The 16,901-nt window shown below is 53.8% G+C and overlaps 1 protein-coding gene across 1 annotated transcript; it reads right to left on the bottom strand.

The window, feature by feature from the left end:
• Positions 1–1,032: 1,032 nt before the first annotated feature.
• Positions 1,033–6,159, bottom strand: LOC309683147 (tektin-3-like; the record flags this gene model as incomplete). Its single annotated transcript, XM_082497348.1, has 7 exons — positions 1,033–1,249; positions 2,356–2,510; positions 3,338–3,560; positions 4,049–4,192; positions 4,442–4,512; positions 4,975–5,058; positions 5,602–6,159. 7 exons carry the CDS (start codon positions 6,157–6,159, stop codon positions 1,033–1,035), a joined length of 1,452 nt encoding a protein of 483 aa, XP_082353474.1.
• Between the last annotated feature and the right edge of the window lie 10,742 nt (positions 6,160–16,901).

Here is a 16,901-nt window from a genome sequence, read left to right as displayed (position 1 = left end):
AGGTTATTTTTTCCTCTTTCCTTCCAGTTACAGGCAGCGACATTGGAAGAAACATACAGACAGGCCCAGTCTATTAATAAGTGGCTCCATGGCTGGTGTGACCAACAGAATTTTGTTTTTTTTGATAAGGGGATGGCCTACACAGCACCAGGCTTGCCGGCATCAGATGGGATTCACTTGTCTCAAAGGGGGAAGAAGGTCTTTGCTCACCAGCTATCAGGGCTCCCTGACAGCGCTTAAAACGAGGCTTGAGGGGAGAGGGGGACAATATCAGGCTTGCCCGTGACAAGCTGTGAGATGACACGCCAAGGTTAGAGGGACAGGGTGCTAGCGAGGGCCCACAGGCTGTTGCTCTGAGATGTGCTGGCTACGCTGCAGGACACCTGAAGTCTTCCAGCGATGAGGCAAGAAGGAAACACCAGTGAAATACCTCCAAGGAATGAAAGGGTGATATCACCTAAGAAGGTGATATTTGAAAAGTCATGGCAGTCAGGGGAAGTCCCCAGTGACTGGAAGAAGGGAAATGTGGCACCCATTTTTGAAAAAGGGGGAAAGGGGGAGCCTGGGAAGTCCCCAGCTGTCAGCCTCACCTCTGTGCCTGGGAAGATCCTGGAACGGACTCTCCTTGAAGCTATGCTAAGGCCCGTGGAGGACAGGGAGGTGATTCGAGACAGCCGGCATGGCTTCACCCTGTGCTTTTCCCACATCAGACAGACTCAAAAGGAGGCAGACACGACAGTTTTTCTCCTAAAATCACCGACTGAGAGGGTAGGACTGAATCCCCGTGGGTGGATTTACTCTTAGTCTCATACAAAGTATTTTCAGTGACTTTCTGGCACACCGTGAAAGTACAGTGGAAAGAGAAAAACCAAAGGCAAAAAAAATACCGGTAGACCGTATAACACACAAAAAGATCATTTAATTTCTACTCATGGCTTTCACCAGGAAGTGAAACTCTAATCAAGTATTTCCAAAGCATCTTAGCCAAACTGGGAATCCCTCCCACAACAGATTCAGTGAGTTCAGCTGAGCCTAAATGGAACCCAGCAGCCGCACCGTGCTGGGAAAGGTCTTGCGCATGCCCATGCACTTCTCCTCATCAATGAAGAGTGTGTTGGCTTTGACGGCCAGGTCATGCTGCAAGACCGACTTGGTATGAACCAGCATTTGCAGGGTGTCCTCGGTGTCTCTCAGGCGCTGCTGGAGGCTCTGGACCGTCTCGTTGATTTTGTGGACCTCGTTGACAAGGCTGGAAAACAGCAAGAAACCCTGGTTAACAGTGCCATCGTGGGGGTGGTTTCTAGCGTGGCATTGCTGAAGGGCCCCTTGGTCACAGGATTTCCCCCTTCAGCGTGCTCAGACTAACTCAGACCCCCCGTTTCTGGCAGACGCATGGGAAAGCTGAGGGCAGAGCTCCTCTAGACCTCAGCGGGGAGGCATGGTTAAGTCTGCTCAAAGGCTTTGGCAACGCGCAGCCGCCTCTCCCAGAGCAGCTCGGGCCAGCAAGAAGAGGGATGAGCAGGTGTGGTTTCCTGTTCCTGCTTGGTTTGGGGGGTTTGTTGGCTCCCCCTCCTGGATTTCCCTGTGCAGGCATCCTCCCCATGCCCACAGATGCACACAAAGAAAACAGGACATCTGGGAGAGGCTAAAAGTGAATGTGAAACAAGGGGAGGATGGAAAAAACCCTTGTTGTACGAGATGCTGCAAAGGCTGTGGGGCTGGGTTTCAATTGCTCTGAAAAGGCTTCAGCTGGAGTCTTGCCCAACGGGCTCCCAGGAGGGGTGAACTTTGGGGTGCCTCAGAGGGGGTGCTGCTGGGCGCTCAGGCCAGCCTACTCCTCCACAGCTCCTCGGCATGCAATCCCAAACAGACCACTGTGTCCTTGAAAGGATTTCCAGTGTCCTCGGAGAAGGTGAGGACAGCCCTTTCTGCTTCTCCATAGGGGGCACCCTTCCTTGCAGTTCCCCAAAAGGAAGGGCCTAAGGGATCTCAGCAGGATCCTGTTGGAGAGTAAAGGGCTCGTCCTTCAAAACTGAGCACATCCAACTGCCGGGAAGCAGGCTGGAGAGAAGATGGGGCTTACCCAAGCGGGAAGAATCCATCCCCTCATGGGGTGCCATCAGGCTATACCCGGCCATGGTGTACAGCCTCCTTTATGGGCGCAGAGCTCTCCCAGCACCCAAAGGCTGCAATACCTGCTCATTGCTTTTGATTATAGCAGTGCGCTTATGGAAGGACTGTTGGAAAAAAAGCCCATGCTTAATTTTTCATGCAGTGCTACTCCCGGGTGCTACCCTCGGGTGCTACCAGCCGTAACTCCTCAAGGAGCCCACCAGACCCACACTCCTGCCTTACCGGAGCTGGGCAGTGTCCCGGCACAGCTCCACGTTTGGTCTGCGTGTGCGCTCGTCCAGCCGGCTCTGAGCCACTTTTAAGGGAGGCCCTTGGTCCCTAATGGCCTTTTGGATGGCTTCTATGGTCTTCTCCACCTGGAAGATTTCCTGCAGCGTCTGGCGTAAAAAAGAAACCCATGCACAAATTAAAAAGTATCTTCTCAAGTGACTACATAATTACCCTTTCCTCCTGTCCATCTGCAGAACAAAACAAGTTCAATAAGCAGACCCTGGGCTCAGACCCCTGTCATTCTGCTACACATCAAGGCGCAGAGCCAAGAGTAATTTTTCTTCAGGGAAAATCCTCTCTTGGCTCTTGCTGTCACATCAGAGGAGGTTTTGGAGCACTGATGGACCTATTGAATTCCCAGCTTCCCAAAATTACCGCTTGCTGGAACTAATCATCCATCAACAGTAACTCAGAGAGGGAAGGTTCTTCATGGATCCTCACTGAAAGACGTGGCATCAGCTCGCAGTGCTGCAAGCCCCGTCTTCCCTCAGTTACTCAATACAGTGTCGGGCACGTCTCAGGAAGCTTTCTATGAGACCCACAGCTCTGAGGCAGGTGTCCATCACTGATTTCCACTGAATCTGCTTGGCAAAGCAAACACGCGCATGCCCATGCAGCAGCCCCAGAGCACGGAGAGTGAAAGCACGTCCTTGGAGGAGAAGCAAGCCTGCAACCCCCCCAGCAGGCAGCCCAGCAGAGGCCCAGCAAGGCCGTTCTGGAGGGCAGCCAGCGCTTCTGAAGGAACTACCAGGAGATGCAACCAGCATTGGCATTTTCTGCTGGCAATCCCTGTGCTCCCAGGCTGCCAGTGAGGATGCCCTAGCAAAAACAGATCCCTTGAGATGAAATTACGGTGCCAACTCCTAAGGGTCCCACCTCAGGGGTGTCACTAGGAAGTGACAGTGACACACCGAAAGGGAGGGGTTCCGACTACCTTGGCCAGGTGGGTCCGGATCTTGCTCTTGGCATCGGCTGTCTTGCTGATGCGTTTGGTGAAGGCGATGTTCACCCTGTTGAACTGGCTCCACATCTCGTTTGCCGCCACCACCAGCAGGTTCTCGATGTTGTCCCGCAGCTTGGAGGAGGCCGCCCGTTGGCTCTGTGAGCGGAGGATGTTGTCGTCTGTGATCTTGGCCCAAGAGTCCGGCACCGAGATCCTTCAGGAGGTGAGGGGGAAGAAGAGGCCCCGGTAAGCCCGTAGTGCTGAAGCTGGACGTGGGCAGGCATGAAGCCTGCCTGGGAGCAGCACTGATTAAATATATCTGAAATCTCCGTCTTTAATTTGAGCATAGGTTGTGGTTTAACTCTGGCCAGCAGCTAGGACCACACAGCCACTCTCAATGGAGGGGAAAGAGAAAGACCAGGACTCACGGGTGGAGATAGAGACAGTTTAATAGAACAACAACAGATAATAGGAATGAGAAGAAGAGTACGAGTAAGGGTAAGAATAAAGGTAAGGTTAACAATAACAATAACAGTAAGAATAACAATAAGCAGAGAGAAACGGTCCCACTCAGGCAGCTGTCTCCAGGCGGGATGGACGTGCCTTGACAGTGGGCTGGGGACAAGCAGCTCCCTGCCAGGGAGAGGCACCGTGCATCCCGGGCACAGCTTGCTGCTGGCGTGCTGCCCAGCGTGCACTCACGTGGCATCGACCCGCTCCACCGCTGGGTAGTAGCTGATGCCGTGGGAGGTGCTCCTCAGGTGGTGACACTTGTCATCGATGCGGTGGGCCGCCTGCTTGTGGGCCAGGTCCCTCTCCAGCTTGTGCTGGGCCACCCTGTTGGACCTTCAACATGTAAACAACAGCCATCGCTGGGGATGTTCAGGTGGAAGGGCTTCCTCCCCGCTCCAGTTCCCCGCAGCTCCCTCCCACGCAGCTCTGTCCTCCCATGAGCATCACTGCCCACTTCCCAGGGAGCCCGCCTGGCTTTTCCATCTGCAGGGTGTGGGGAGAGGTCGGGGTCTGCTGGGGGTCCACATCACAACTGCAAATGCACATCAGCCCTACGGCATGACATAAGGAGCTCCTCCTTACGCGAGCTGGGCTTTGGCTTCATCCAGGTACCGCTGCATCTTCTCCTGGCACGACCTGATGACATTGACTTCCTGGGTAAAGGACACATGGCCCCATCACCAGTGTCTGTACTCAGTTGTCCTGATGCCACTCGTCCCCTCAGACCTCCCCAACCCTGCACACAGCAAGAACTTGCCTGCTTGTCTTTCTGCCCAGAGTAAACAGGCAGGGAGTGGAGAAAGTGCCCCCAAACTGCGTGCATGTCTTTAGTGCACTACTCCCTGAAGAGGGACACAGAACCCCCACACGCTACACAAACACGCAGCTGCTCTTCAGCTATTCCATCCTCTGTACGGCCAAGTCATACCCACACGGCGTGGGCATGCTGCTGCCTGGGGGAACCCCATCCCCTGGCCCAGCAGGTTTTGGGGGGGTTGAAGAGCTGAGCACCTCCCCAGCGGTAAGGAGCCAGGTAGGGAAGAAGGCTGCAAAGCCTCTGTAGGGCAGTTTAGGTAAAACTGGCTTTAACACATGATCTGGGTGGCCCAACTTACCGTGAAGAGCTCTTTCTCCACATCATCATGGACGAGGTCAATGCCCATCCTCTTCTCCCGCTGAAGCAAGCACTGCTGAGCGACCTGTTGGGGACATGCCATCACTGTTGGGTGCAGGGGCAGGATTCTCTATAGAGAGAGTCCCCATCTCAAGAAATGCAAGAAAAGAAATTCTAGGCGGGCACAGAGGGGACACCAGGGGAACAAAGTGCCCAGGGCGGCTGCTTCAGCTGACAACAAGAAACCGAACTGCACCGTATGCATCAAATCAACATGAGGAAGCACGCGTGTCCCAGCTGCAACCAGAGCCGTGGCACAGGCACCTGTGTCAGCCTTGATGCTGACCTCCCCAGGGTGTTGTAGGAAGACATGGGCTTCTGTCTCCCAGTCCAGGAATTTGGATGTTCCGCCTACACAAATATTTGGTTAAGCAAATGGAGTTGTGATGAGCTCATAACGGGCTGATAGGGGATGTAGCAGATGGGAAGACATTGCAAACTTAACTTATGGTCTCTTCATAAAAACTCTCTAGGTCTTGCGGAGCTGCAGTGGAACTTAGACATTTGAATGGCTGCAGTTGTTCCAGCAGTAGGCTACAGCTTGCAGCCCACTGGACAGAGTGCTTACCTGGAGAGGGGCCTCCTTCTCAGCCAAGGCTCTTTCTAGTCTCTTCTTCATGTCTGTGAGCGTGTTGGTCTCCCCGATCATCTCATCCAGCTCACGGCAGAGCTCCCCTTTCCAAAACTCAATAGCATTCACACGTCCTCCCAGGCTTTTGGTGCTTTCTTCTTGTGTTTTCTTTGTCTGCTGGTATTTATCCCCAATCATGCGGGTGGTATCAACTCTCAGAGCCTCCGCATTGTGCTGGGAAGTCTCTGACTCTTTGTACTTGGTCAGGTTGGACCTGTACCAGTCGTCAGGGGTGTAGCGGGTGAAGAGGGTTGTTCTGTTGGAAATATAAGGGAGCTTCTCGCTGGTGGTCATCCCCTGGGAAGTTTTGGAAAAGGGAGCCAAAGTTGGTTTGATGGCATCTCTTTTAGAGTAGGTGCTGGGCATCCAGGGGAGGCTGGAGCTCTGAGGCAATGGGTAGTACGGGAAACGGTCGTTATAGCTGGAAGCCATGGTGTTGATGGCAGGCAGAACCTTGGCACGTCTTGCCGTTAAGCGAGAGCCGACAGCCTCCATTCCTGACCACTGCTCTTCAAGTACTTATCCTGCACAGAGGAGGAGATAGAAGACAACTTCCCTCAGTCAGCTCCTGCACTTGCCTTCCTTCTTACAGCAACACATGCAGCTTCTAACACAAACTGCAACGCACACAGCACCCACAGGTCACCTGTACAGGCCTAAAACTCTTGAAAGCAAATGCCTTCTCACAGCACCCCAAGCATTTGTATCTGGAAAGGGATTTGAATTTGTTGTTAGTATCTAGCCTCAAGTATTGAAATGCGGAGAAAAGCAAAGCGTGGCTGCTCAGGAGAATGACAGATATTAGGCCTTCATTCTCCTCAAATCTGTCAATCCCGTGAAAGTGTAGCTGGTGATTGTCTTGTGTTCATTGGCTTCTTTTGGTTGGCGTATGTGCTGATCTTCTAGTACTCCAGATGTCCTTTTCTCTTTCAAAGTGCCCTTTCCAGCCCCGATAGCTGCGCCCCTTTGGACCAACCCAGTGTGATTGGTGGGTCAGGGACTCAATCCTCACCCCCCACCTTCACTTGCATTAATGCTTTGCAGATCTATATCCAAATTTGACCCCCTCCAGCTATTTCAGTCTCAAGAGAACAGCCCTCTCTTGACTTGCAAAGGAAGAAAAATGCCTATGCCTCACCTGATGTAAAATCGATGCACTTGGAAAGGAGAAATCCCAGACAGTCTTTTCAGAAGGGTGTGTAAACAGCAGCCTTGCAGGAGCCCTAGGAGGAATGGCCACACGTGAAGATTTTGCTACCGAGAACTGCATACGGCATTGTGGGTGCTACTGCTCTTTTCAGATTCAGGGTATCAGTCAGTTGTTGTCAGAAACATCATGCAGAGGGCCAGCAAATGTCCCTAACACACCGCATCTGAGGCCAAACCCTCATGAGGCGACTCAGGAGGTACCCCATCCCCTCCCCACAGCTCCCAGCCTGGCTCAGAGCCCAGTGAAAGGTGAGGACACTGGTGTGCTGCAACAAGATGCCTGGGTGGGAGTGGGGTTTGACTCAAAGCATGTGCTCAATCCCATCTGTTACAGCGTGAAAGCCACTTGAGTCCTTCAAAAATGGGTAGTTTGCATAAAAAAACCTTTCCCATAATGGTATATACTCACCCGAAACCTCCAGAGGCTTGGGAGTGTCCGGGAGGGCGGCTACTCCCTGCTGTGCTGTGGGGTTCGGTGGCAGCACTGCTAGACACTGCAGCGTCCCCAGTGCCCTGTGTGACACAGAACCGGGGCAGCTTTGCCAGGGGCGCAGGGCGCTCAGGGACCGGGTTCTGCCCGGGCAGCTCCCTGCAGCCGCTATGGCAACCTGATGCAGCCCTTTGGTGCCCGGTGCTCTTGATGGGCAACCCGGGGCCACCCGTGGGCAGCTCAGTGCAGACTCTGGGCAACCAGACTGCCTTTGCTGGGACAATTGATCCCGTCCCTGGACAGCTCCCGCTGCCATCCATGGGCAACCCAGTACAGCCTTTGGGCGTCTGCTCCGGCCAATCAAGGGGACTTCTCTCCAACTTTTGATAACACCCATCAGGCCAACTGTCAGCACCCCTGTGCCCCATTGTCCCCAGAGGAAACATTTTCATTTCCTTCATGTTACCACTTGAGGTTAACTGTGAGCTATGTGTATGGCTCATCAAATACTCAGGCTGATACAGCTGTCTTCTCATTGCCGCCTTTGGTTTCCTCCTGTTTTCCCACCTATTGCAGCTGCACACTGAGACCGGACCAAATGTTTTACAGCTTCTCAGGGGTGCACTGACACCCTGCCCCACCGCTCCTGCTTTCTGTGCACACATACACACGGAGCCGGCCTCCATGAGAAAGCAATGCCTCTGCTGCCAAAGTTCTGAGATAGAGAAGAACTCCAACTGTTTTCTGTATACAAAGGTTAGCACACTTTGATTTCACTTTAAATACATGTCTTGCTCTAGTCAGGATAAAATCGACTTCATGGCACAGGGAAACCAGTCAAATTCACAAGCTACGGGACTGTCGTGGTTTAGGCCAAAATCCACTACTGGGGACCTGTGGCACCCCAAATGGCACCGACAGATGCTCCCCTCTACCCCTCTTCAAAGAGAGAGGCAGAGGAGGAAAAAGAGACTTATGAGTTTAGAAGGAACTAAAGTACTTTAATGAAGTATTAATAATAAAAGAAAAGAAAAAATGAAAAATATATACAAAACCGTATCAAGCTCCCGAGATGACAATGACGTCACCGGCTGGCACTGGGGCAGTCCCAGGCTGGACGCAGTGACGGACGGGAACTGGATTCTGGATCTGGATTCAGGATCGGGATCACAGGCAGACAAACAGAGTCCTCCTCAGACGTCAGCCATTGAAGGAAGAGACCTGCCCCTTTGATCCCTCAGCTTTTATACTGAGCATGAGGCAGATGGGATGGAATACCCTGTTGGTGAGTTTTGGGTCACCTGTCCCGTCAGCTCCTCTCTGCAGGTGGGACTACACTATGCTTTTCCACTTCTGACCCTCCAACGGGGCAAATAACAAAGTTGGTTGGCCTTGGGGGTTATAGCAATAAGTATAAACAGGAGCCTCTCTGCATACCATGTCTGGGCATCAGCTACAAACAATTGGTCTTATCACTCTGAGAGTGAACATTGTCTGCACAATATGCAGTTAATTTCAGTAGTTAGAAGAGGCCCAGCTAAGAAGTGAAGTTACTGAACAAAATTGTTTCTGTTTTACCTCAAACCAGGACAGTGACTCTCCAGCACAAAGTTCTCAACTACACCCAGTAGTAAGTGGTCCCCAAATCCCTTGTGCTCTGGGGACCACACCAAAGTCAGTAGACTACTCGCATGCTCTCCCTTTATGCAAGTAATTAAACTCCTTCCTTAATTTTGACTACAGCTCCAACAGCAGCAAATTCACTAAAATTACAAAACTACCACTCCCAGTTGTGCTAAGGCATGTCCAGTTTTGATAGACATGGGAGGAGACAGTTTGTCCCAAAGCCTCGACCATTTTAGCTCACCAAAAAAGAAAACCCAGGGTGAAAACGTGCGGCAGATACTAAGCAGGGGCGCCAATTTTCTGCACATCGGCCCAGGTCTGCCTAGTTATCGAAACTACTTAGTTCAAGTAGTACTTCTCTAAGTATCTCCCTGAGAATCTAACTACTTAGACACCTAAGCACAAAATTGACTGCCAAAAGCTGTCCATCTTTCTGTTGCAGCGCTACGTTCTTGCTGTCCGTTACTACAGGATTACACTGGCTCATAAGCTGCCCTTCTGAAAATACCCCGATCCAGATCTTTTATAGCATCCGTCATGAGTCTACACGTACCCATAATATTGCCAAGTCGCCGTTTTCATGCAACTTTTGAATATTGCTCTCTCTCCTGTAAACACTCTACCTGCCTCTCATGGTTTGGGCCAAAACGGCCACAAGGCAAGTGACAGATGCTCCCCACTCCCTCTCTTCTGTAAAAAAAAAGAGAGAGGCAGGAGAGAGAGAGAGAGAGAGAGACATACGAGTTTAGAAGGAACTAAACTGCTTTAATGAAATATTAATAGAAAAGTAAAAAGGAAATAATGAAATGTATAGAAAACCGTATCGAGCTCCCAGGATGACAGTCACCTCACCAGCTGGCCCTGGGGAAGTCCCAGACCGGAATCAGTGACGGATGGGAACTGGATTCCGGAGCTGCATTCAGGATCGAGACCAAATGCACACGAACAGACAGAGTCCTCCTCAGGCATCGGCCATCGAAGAAAGAGGGCTGACCCTTTGATCCCTCAGCTTTTCTACTGCGCGTGAGGCAGATGGGATGGAATCCCCTGTTGGGCAATTTTGGGTCACCTGTCTAGTCCGCTCCTCCCCGCAGGTGCGACCCCTCTGCGCTTTTCCGCTTCCCACCCTCCAACGGGGCAAATAACCACGTTATCTGCCCTTGGGTGTTATAGCCCTAAGTCTAAGCAAGAGCCTCTCTGCATACCATGCCTGGCATCAACTATCAACACAGGTCTCGTCACTCTGAGAGTGAACGGTTTCTGCACAATAGGCTGCTCACTGCAGTAGTTAGAAGAGGCTTAGCTAAAAAGTGAAGTGACTGAAGAGAGAATCGGTTCCGTTTTACTTCAAACAAGGACAGATGCTATTTGTCCCATGATGGCATTGGTGGAGTACATCATGTCTGTTAAAAAGACAGAAAACAGGAACGGTCTGGGTGGGGAAGGCCGGACAGGTTACCCCTTTTGTGGTGCAGGATATGTCATACGCGTTTCTGCCAGGGCGTCATAAGTTATCTTTTGCAGTTGGGCACACAGCACAAGTTCCCACAACTCCAGTAAGTTTAACTCTCTGAGGGAAGGGATGAGAGAGAAAAGAGACTTACACGTTTAAAAAACAAATTAAATTACTTTAATGAAAACCTCAACCAAAAAAAAGAGAGAAACTAAAGACACATGCACACTATATCCACAACTGTATTAAGAGAGAAAAGATCCTTTTATTGTGAACATGGCGTGCGGGAGCCCAGGAGTCACAGGGGTTCAGGCACTAACAGGAAACGGGCACCTACAAGGACAGAGTCAGAAAACGCTGGTAAAGCCCAAAGGCAGGACGAGACAGGACTTGGTTCCCCTTCCTTTGGGAAACACAGCCGGCAAGGAAGGGTTTCTAGCCCAGCTGGCATTGAGCAGGGGGTGGCTCTGGCGCCTTGTCCCCATGGGGAACGCCCTTTGAGACTGTGCGTCTGCAGGGATGCACAGTGCGCCTGTGCCACGCAGCAGGGCTCCATCGGGAGCCCCTGGGGAGCTGCCATGGACTTCTTCCCAAAGCCTGCACGGCACCATCCCTGGCCGTCCCTTGCCAGCCCCTTGGACTGACTTAGCGCAGTTTAAGGAGTTGGGAAAGATGGGCAGCAGAGCCTGGGACTCACCTGGGCTTCTTCACCATCTGGACCTTTCTTCTTCTCTTCAGTCGCAGTCTTCTTCCTCTCTTCCTTCTTTTTTCTTCTTGTTTACATTCCATCTCCTCTTCCCAGGCCTCTGGTCTCTTCCTTTTGCTTTGGTTTTCGGTTTCCTGGAGGGAGCCTGCAAACCTTTCCATCCCACAGTGGATTGGAGAGGTAAAGCCAGGATCAACTGGATCAATCAGTTCTCCATTTAACCCAAGCTCACTCCTTTTACCTTTGTGCCTTTGAAAGGTTCTTTTGATCTTCTGCACATCGCAGGGACTCTGTCGTGGTCTCGGGGGCGGTTGGAGGAAAAGTGGTGGTTGCCTAAACCAGAAATGTTGGCGTTAGCAGGTGGCAAGGGATGCCCTGGAGGAGTAAGCAATTTTTTGGCAAATTGCTCCCTTAGCTCTCTAGAGAAGGTGCCTTGGGCTGGTTGGCATTAGCCCTTTCTTCCAAGGGCCTCACTTTCGAACACAACGTTCTCACAGGTGTGTGACACTCTGCTAATTTGCAGGGGCCATTCAGCAGACACCCTGCGGTCCCCTGCGGGCAAGAAAAGGCTTGCCCAATTCTTTCTCCTGCCGTTTCTTCTGCCCTCCTGAGACAGAACTCTGCAGATACCCCTTTGGTGCAACACCCCCTTCTGCGGTGGCAGGCTTTGCTTTTGGAGTCTGTCCTTGGCAGGTATTTTGTAGGTATTTCCTTTGAATAAGCACATTCCTAACACATTGGAGAAACCACCTTTCCACTTTCACTTACACTGCCCTGTTCTGGGGGATAAAAAAAACCCACACAAAGCCAGAAGGCAATGAATGCTGGGAAGAGGCACAGCAGCTCCTTGGACTAATTAAGACATACCCTCCTCCACGAGACACATTGTTGCAGTGTTTGTGGACCTGCCATACCTCTGCTATTTCCAATCCTGCCTCCGTATCTGCCACTTCTACTTCCTTGAGGACTAGCAGAGAGGGTGGTGCCTCCAGGAAACCTTTTGCCTGGTGCACCATGGCTGCTACCCCTGTACCTGGGGGAAGGGCAGCCCCCTCCTCCTCCTCCTGCTGCTGCTCCCTCCCGCTGCAAAGGAAAACAGAGTAAGAGCCCGTCAATGGAGACCACCAGCCCAGCGCTCCCAGAGCCTGCCCTACCCTGCCCTGCCTGCAGCGTGGTGCGATGGGGCAGGATGGGCAGGGGGCCAGCAGCTGGAACCGCGGCTCTGGCTCAGCAGTTCCAGCTGGGATGCTCCTGAGAGCCGGCATGCCACCACGACAGCCCTGCCCAGCCCTCGCCCTGCCCTCCTCCTCCAAGCTGTGGGCAGCAGCAGAGGCTCCGTGTCCCCGCAGAACCAGGTCCAGCAGCCGCTGCCCAGCGGGTCCCCTTGCTCCTCCAGGTGACGTCCTCCCTTGGGCTGCCACACCTGCATAGGGACACTCAAGGGACAAGTGAGCATGGCTCCTCCCGGCTCTGGCCGAGGAGCAGAGGTCAATTTAGTTCTGGGGACGGAGTGAAGCAGGAAGCACCTCAAGTGCTCCGCAATGTCGAAGGGTACCAAGGGCTGAGCTCTCTCCTGCTGCAGCGTGATGGGCACAGACTTCCTCCGGGTGAAGGGCAGCAGCATCCTCAATTCTGCAGACGTGCCGCTTGCAGGAGGACAAAAGGCCCTCCCTGCCTTTCTTTCCAAAACTTACCTGAGCGGTGATGTCCTCCTTTATTGACAGATGGGGTAAGCAGCGGTGCTTGCTTGGGATCATCCTACAAGAATCAGAGAGCGGTTAGAGAGCAGCCTCACAGCAGAAAGGGCCACTGGCAAGCTGCCACGTGACACCAGCAGCCTGAGAGCATTAGCGGTGAGACCCTCTGCCTTCCGGGGCTCAACCCACTCACCACACATCCTGCACAGCAATGGGTGGGGGAAAGGCCATTCTCACCTCTGCCTGGACCTCTAGCAGCTTCTCCAGGCTCCTGGGATTGAATGTCCTCCACTGGGCAAGAAGGAGTGGAAGAAGGTGAGCAGCGATGCCTCTGCTGCTCGGCTGGAGGAGCGGTTGTTAGGGACAGAAACACTCACATGGTGGCAGCCGCTCAGCTCCTTCTCCAGGTGCTTGATGGATGGGAGGCAGCTCACCCGTGCTCTCTTGTCTCCTTCTGGTGTCCTGTGCACCAGGAAGGGACAGGGAGGGAGCTGGGTCAAGCCCAAGCTGCCTCTTCTCCCTTTCTCTTGGCATTGCAGCTTCTTCTGCCCTTCCCTTCTGGGCACCAAAAGGTGACCAGGGGATTCAGGATGTAGAAATGCCCCTATTCCTCCGTGCCAGCGTGCTGCCTGCTCCCTGCTCAGGCTCTGCTCGGAGGGCAGAGGCCATTCACAGGATGCCATGGGCCCAGTTGGGAACCTCTCCTGCCCAGTCATGGGACGTGGCACCATGACTCACCTGAAAGGGGCAACACAGGAGCTGCTGGGCCAGGAGAGGATGATGGAGGTCCCATCCTCATCACTTCCTTCCTTTTCTGCTCTTGCTGCCTCCTTGTCAGCACTCAGCACCCACAGCTGGTCCAGGGCCAGGCAGAGCCGTGGGCGCAGGGTGGTGCCACATCTGAAGAGCGGAGAGGCAGGCAGGGAGCTGGAGGTGGAGCCTGCCGGAGCCCTGTCCCCCGCCTGCCGTTGGGGCAGACATGGGTGCATCCAGCAGCAAGGTGCCCCCGGGGGCTGAGGCTGGTGCCAGGGTGTCCCTGCCCCGCTGCCAGGGACAGGGCTGGGGGAAAGGCGGCTGGGCTTGCAGGCACTTACTGCAACTTGGCAATGAGCAGCTTCTGCTGGAGGAGGCAAAGGCACCTCTGGCTTCTCTTGCAGCCCTGGCTCAACCACACATCCACGCTCAGCACCGCCGTGCCCTTTCTGAGAGGCTCCCTGCAGAGCAGAGAGTGGTGGGTATGTGAAAGGCTGCTGCTGTGGGGCCCGGCCATGCCCGCGTGTCCCCGAGCCCCAGGGAGAGCCCACCTAGAGCCACAGCAGCAGTTGGCCTGGCCCATTCCACCCGGGACTGGAGGACCCTGGCCGTGCCCAAAGGACACGGCCCAGTCAGCCACAGTAAGGATGGGATGCGGGGTGCTGCTGCTGGTGCTGCTTTGGGCCAGCACAGCTCCATCCTGCTGTCTCTGGTGGCTCTTGGCTGCAACTGACAAACACTGGGAGCTCAACGGAAGCTGGGTGGTTACCAGGAGGCACCGGGGCATGGCTTTTCTCCACTATGGCCATCTCTGTCTGGCACGGGGGAACCCAGAGCAGGACACAGCAGAGGGCACCCATCACCTCCCTCCATCCGCTGCCCACTTACGGCTAGCGTCGTCTGCGCGGCTGGCGCCGCTTGTTGCGCTGTGGCTGTCCCTGGCAGCCCGCGAGGGTCCTGCGGCGCTTTGGACAGCGTGCTGCTGGAGGCAGCCTGGCCGTGGTGGTGGTGTGCCCCACCAGGCCTGCGGGAGATGGATCCACCTCCATGGGCTCTGTGTCATCTGCAGGGGGATCCACCTCCATGGGCTCTTCCTCATCCCTCTTCTGTGGCGGGTCGACCTCCATGGGCTCATCTCGCCGGGCAGGGCTGCTGCTGCTGGCGCCAGCCCACTGGCGTTTCCTGGTCTGGGGAGGCATCCTCAGGGCTTCCAATGAGCCTCTTGGCCCTGGGCCCACTCAATGTAGGCACTGTTGCCACTCACTGTGGGCACTCGCCTCCCTTGGCCGCCTCCTCCTCTCGCAAGCAGGCTTGGCGTGAGTGTGTCCGGCTGCTGAGCGAGCTGTGGGCCAGCCACAGGGCTGCCTGCTTGCCTAACGGCCAGCCGGTGATGTCACCAACGGACGTTGCTGTGGCTGGGAGGGGGGCCCCTGAGGCCCTGAAGGCCCCATTGCGGGCGGCCCTTTTGCTTCCAGAGAGAAAGGCTGCCCCTGGAGCAGTGGGTCTGCCCTCCATCTCCCCTGGTGTGCCCTGGGCTCCAGCCCCCTCCTTGTGCCAGGCCTCAACAGGACAGCGGCCACAGTGTCAGAGGGCCTGGCCTGGTGCATGCTGCTGCGCAGGGGCGACAGGAGGAGTCCATTGTAGGGCCACCGAGGTCCTTGGGGCCTGGAGGAGGGGTGTTCAGTCTGCGGACGGGAAGGCCCATGGCGGGTTGCTGTCCCCGGCCGGTTCTTGCCTCAGCTACCCAATGGGTGGTTGAAGATGACGCCAGACCCACCCTGGTGTTGCACAGAGAAGATCTGCTGCTTGGTGGGGACTCTCTGTGCCTTCAGAGTTGAGGGAAGAGAACTCAAGCACAGAGCTCATTGCCTCAGTGATGTCATGTCATGTTCTTCATCAGCTGAATCAGTGCTTTATGGTTTAAAGAGAGACCTGGTGACATCCAATAAATTTAAAAAAAACCTAAAAACTAAAACAACAACAAACCTGTGACCGTTCCAATATTTCCGTTTCATTTTGATAAGATTTAACTTTGTACTTTCTAGTTGTGGTGTGAGCAATTCTCTGTGTCGTTGCTTTCTTAGGCAGAGCCTTAGTGCTTAGGTAGGTGTGTGACTTATTGAACCAGTACCAGAAAAATGATTCCTTAGAAAGACCTTATATGCAGCCTGGTTTTCTGCATTGTTCAGGAGAGGCAGCTTCATGATGGAGTGTGGTGAACTGCTTGAGAATTCTTCATTGGAGTGCCTGCCTTTAGAGCAGCAGCTCTCTTAAATGACGGAGCTGTGCGGACCCTTCTGAGGCCACAAACAAGTGCAGGCTCAAGCGATGGAAATGCTGTATCTACGTAGTTCTTAGTATTCCACGCTTCGGTCTTGGAAGGCTGAGACACCTGGAAGAGCAGGTGCTCTATCCTATAAAATACCCCCAAACCCCTCACCTACTAACAGCCTTTTTCTTTATGAACTTGATTGATGATGTACTGTGATCTTGGGTTGATTCCCCTATGTGGAATGACTAAAACATGCGGCTTGTATTTGAAGGGCTGGAATCTGAGCACAATTTGCTGCAAGTCTGAAGTGCCCCTGAGCAAAGGGAGCCACAGAAGTCAGGGCTGCAGCACAGGAGGGAATCCACGGAGCATCAGTGGGTGGGTGGCAGCAAAAGTTTTACTGGTGTGCTGAACCCCCACCCAGAGATTTGCGAGCTACAGCTGGCTTGTGGACTGGATAGTCTGGCACTACTTGACTGCCGGTTAAGATAGCAGACCCTCTAAGCAGTTGTCGACCTCTGAGTAGGCAGGTGGGTAACATGCCAGCAAGAGTGTTTGGGGGAGAAGAGAGCTGCTGCATGCACGCCTCTGGGATTCAGCTGCCCGTGGCAGGAGATGCGTGAAGTTGGGTGTGTGTGCTGTCACGGGCAGATGCTCAAGGGCAGCTAAGAGCGAGCTGGAGCGCTCTGCTTTCACCCGGGAGAGAAAGGCTGCTGCTGAAAGCACAGGCTGGCAGGATCCTGACGGAGCCAAGGAGCAGAAAGGAAGGATTTAAACAATGGGGGAGTGCTCCTTTCAGCAGGGATGGCTATACCTTGGCATCTGGTGGGCTTGGTTTCATTCCTCTTTCCTCCATTGTCTCTCTCCTCCTTCTTTCCTCTCTGTTGTTGCAGCTCCTGGAAGTAGAGGGAAAAGACAGCTGTTGAGGATTGCCTTGGAGCCTTATCTCAGGAAAGCCTGAGCATCAGGTTGGCAGGTTTCCAAGCTGCTAGCCGTGCTTCCTTCCCATGAGCCCAGGACACAAGCCTTGGGGAGCCGCGGCTTTGCTTCCAGTATTTCTTTGTTCCCTGAGCACGCGTTTGCAAATTCTG

The sequence above is a fragment of the Vanellus vanellus genome (assembly GCF_965231255.1).
Source record: "Vanellus vanellus genome assembly, chromosome: Z".
Lineage (NCBI taxonomy): Eukaryota > Metazoa > Chordata > Aves > Charadriiformes > Charadriidae > Vanellus > Vanellus vanellus.
Note: the sequence above shows the minus strand (reverse complement) of the source record. Positions and strands in the feature narration are given on the sequence as shown.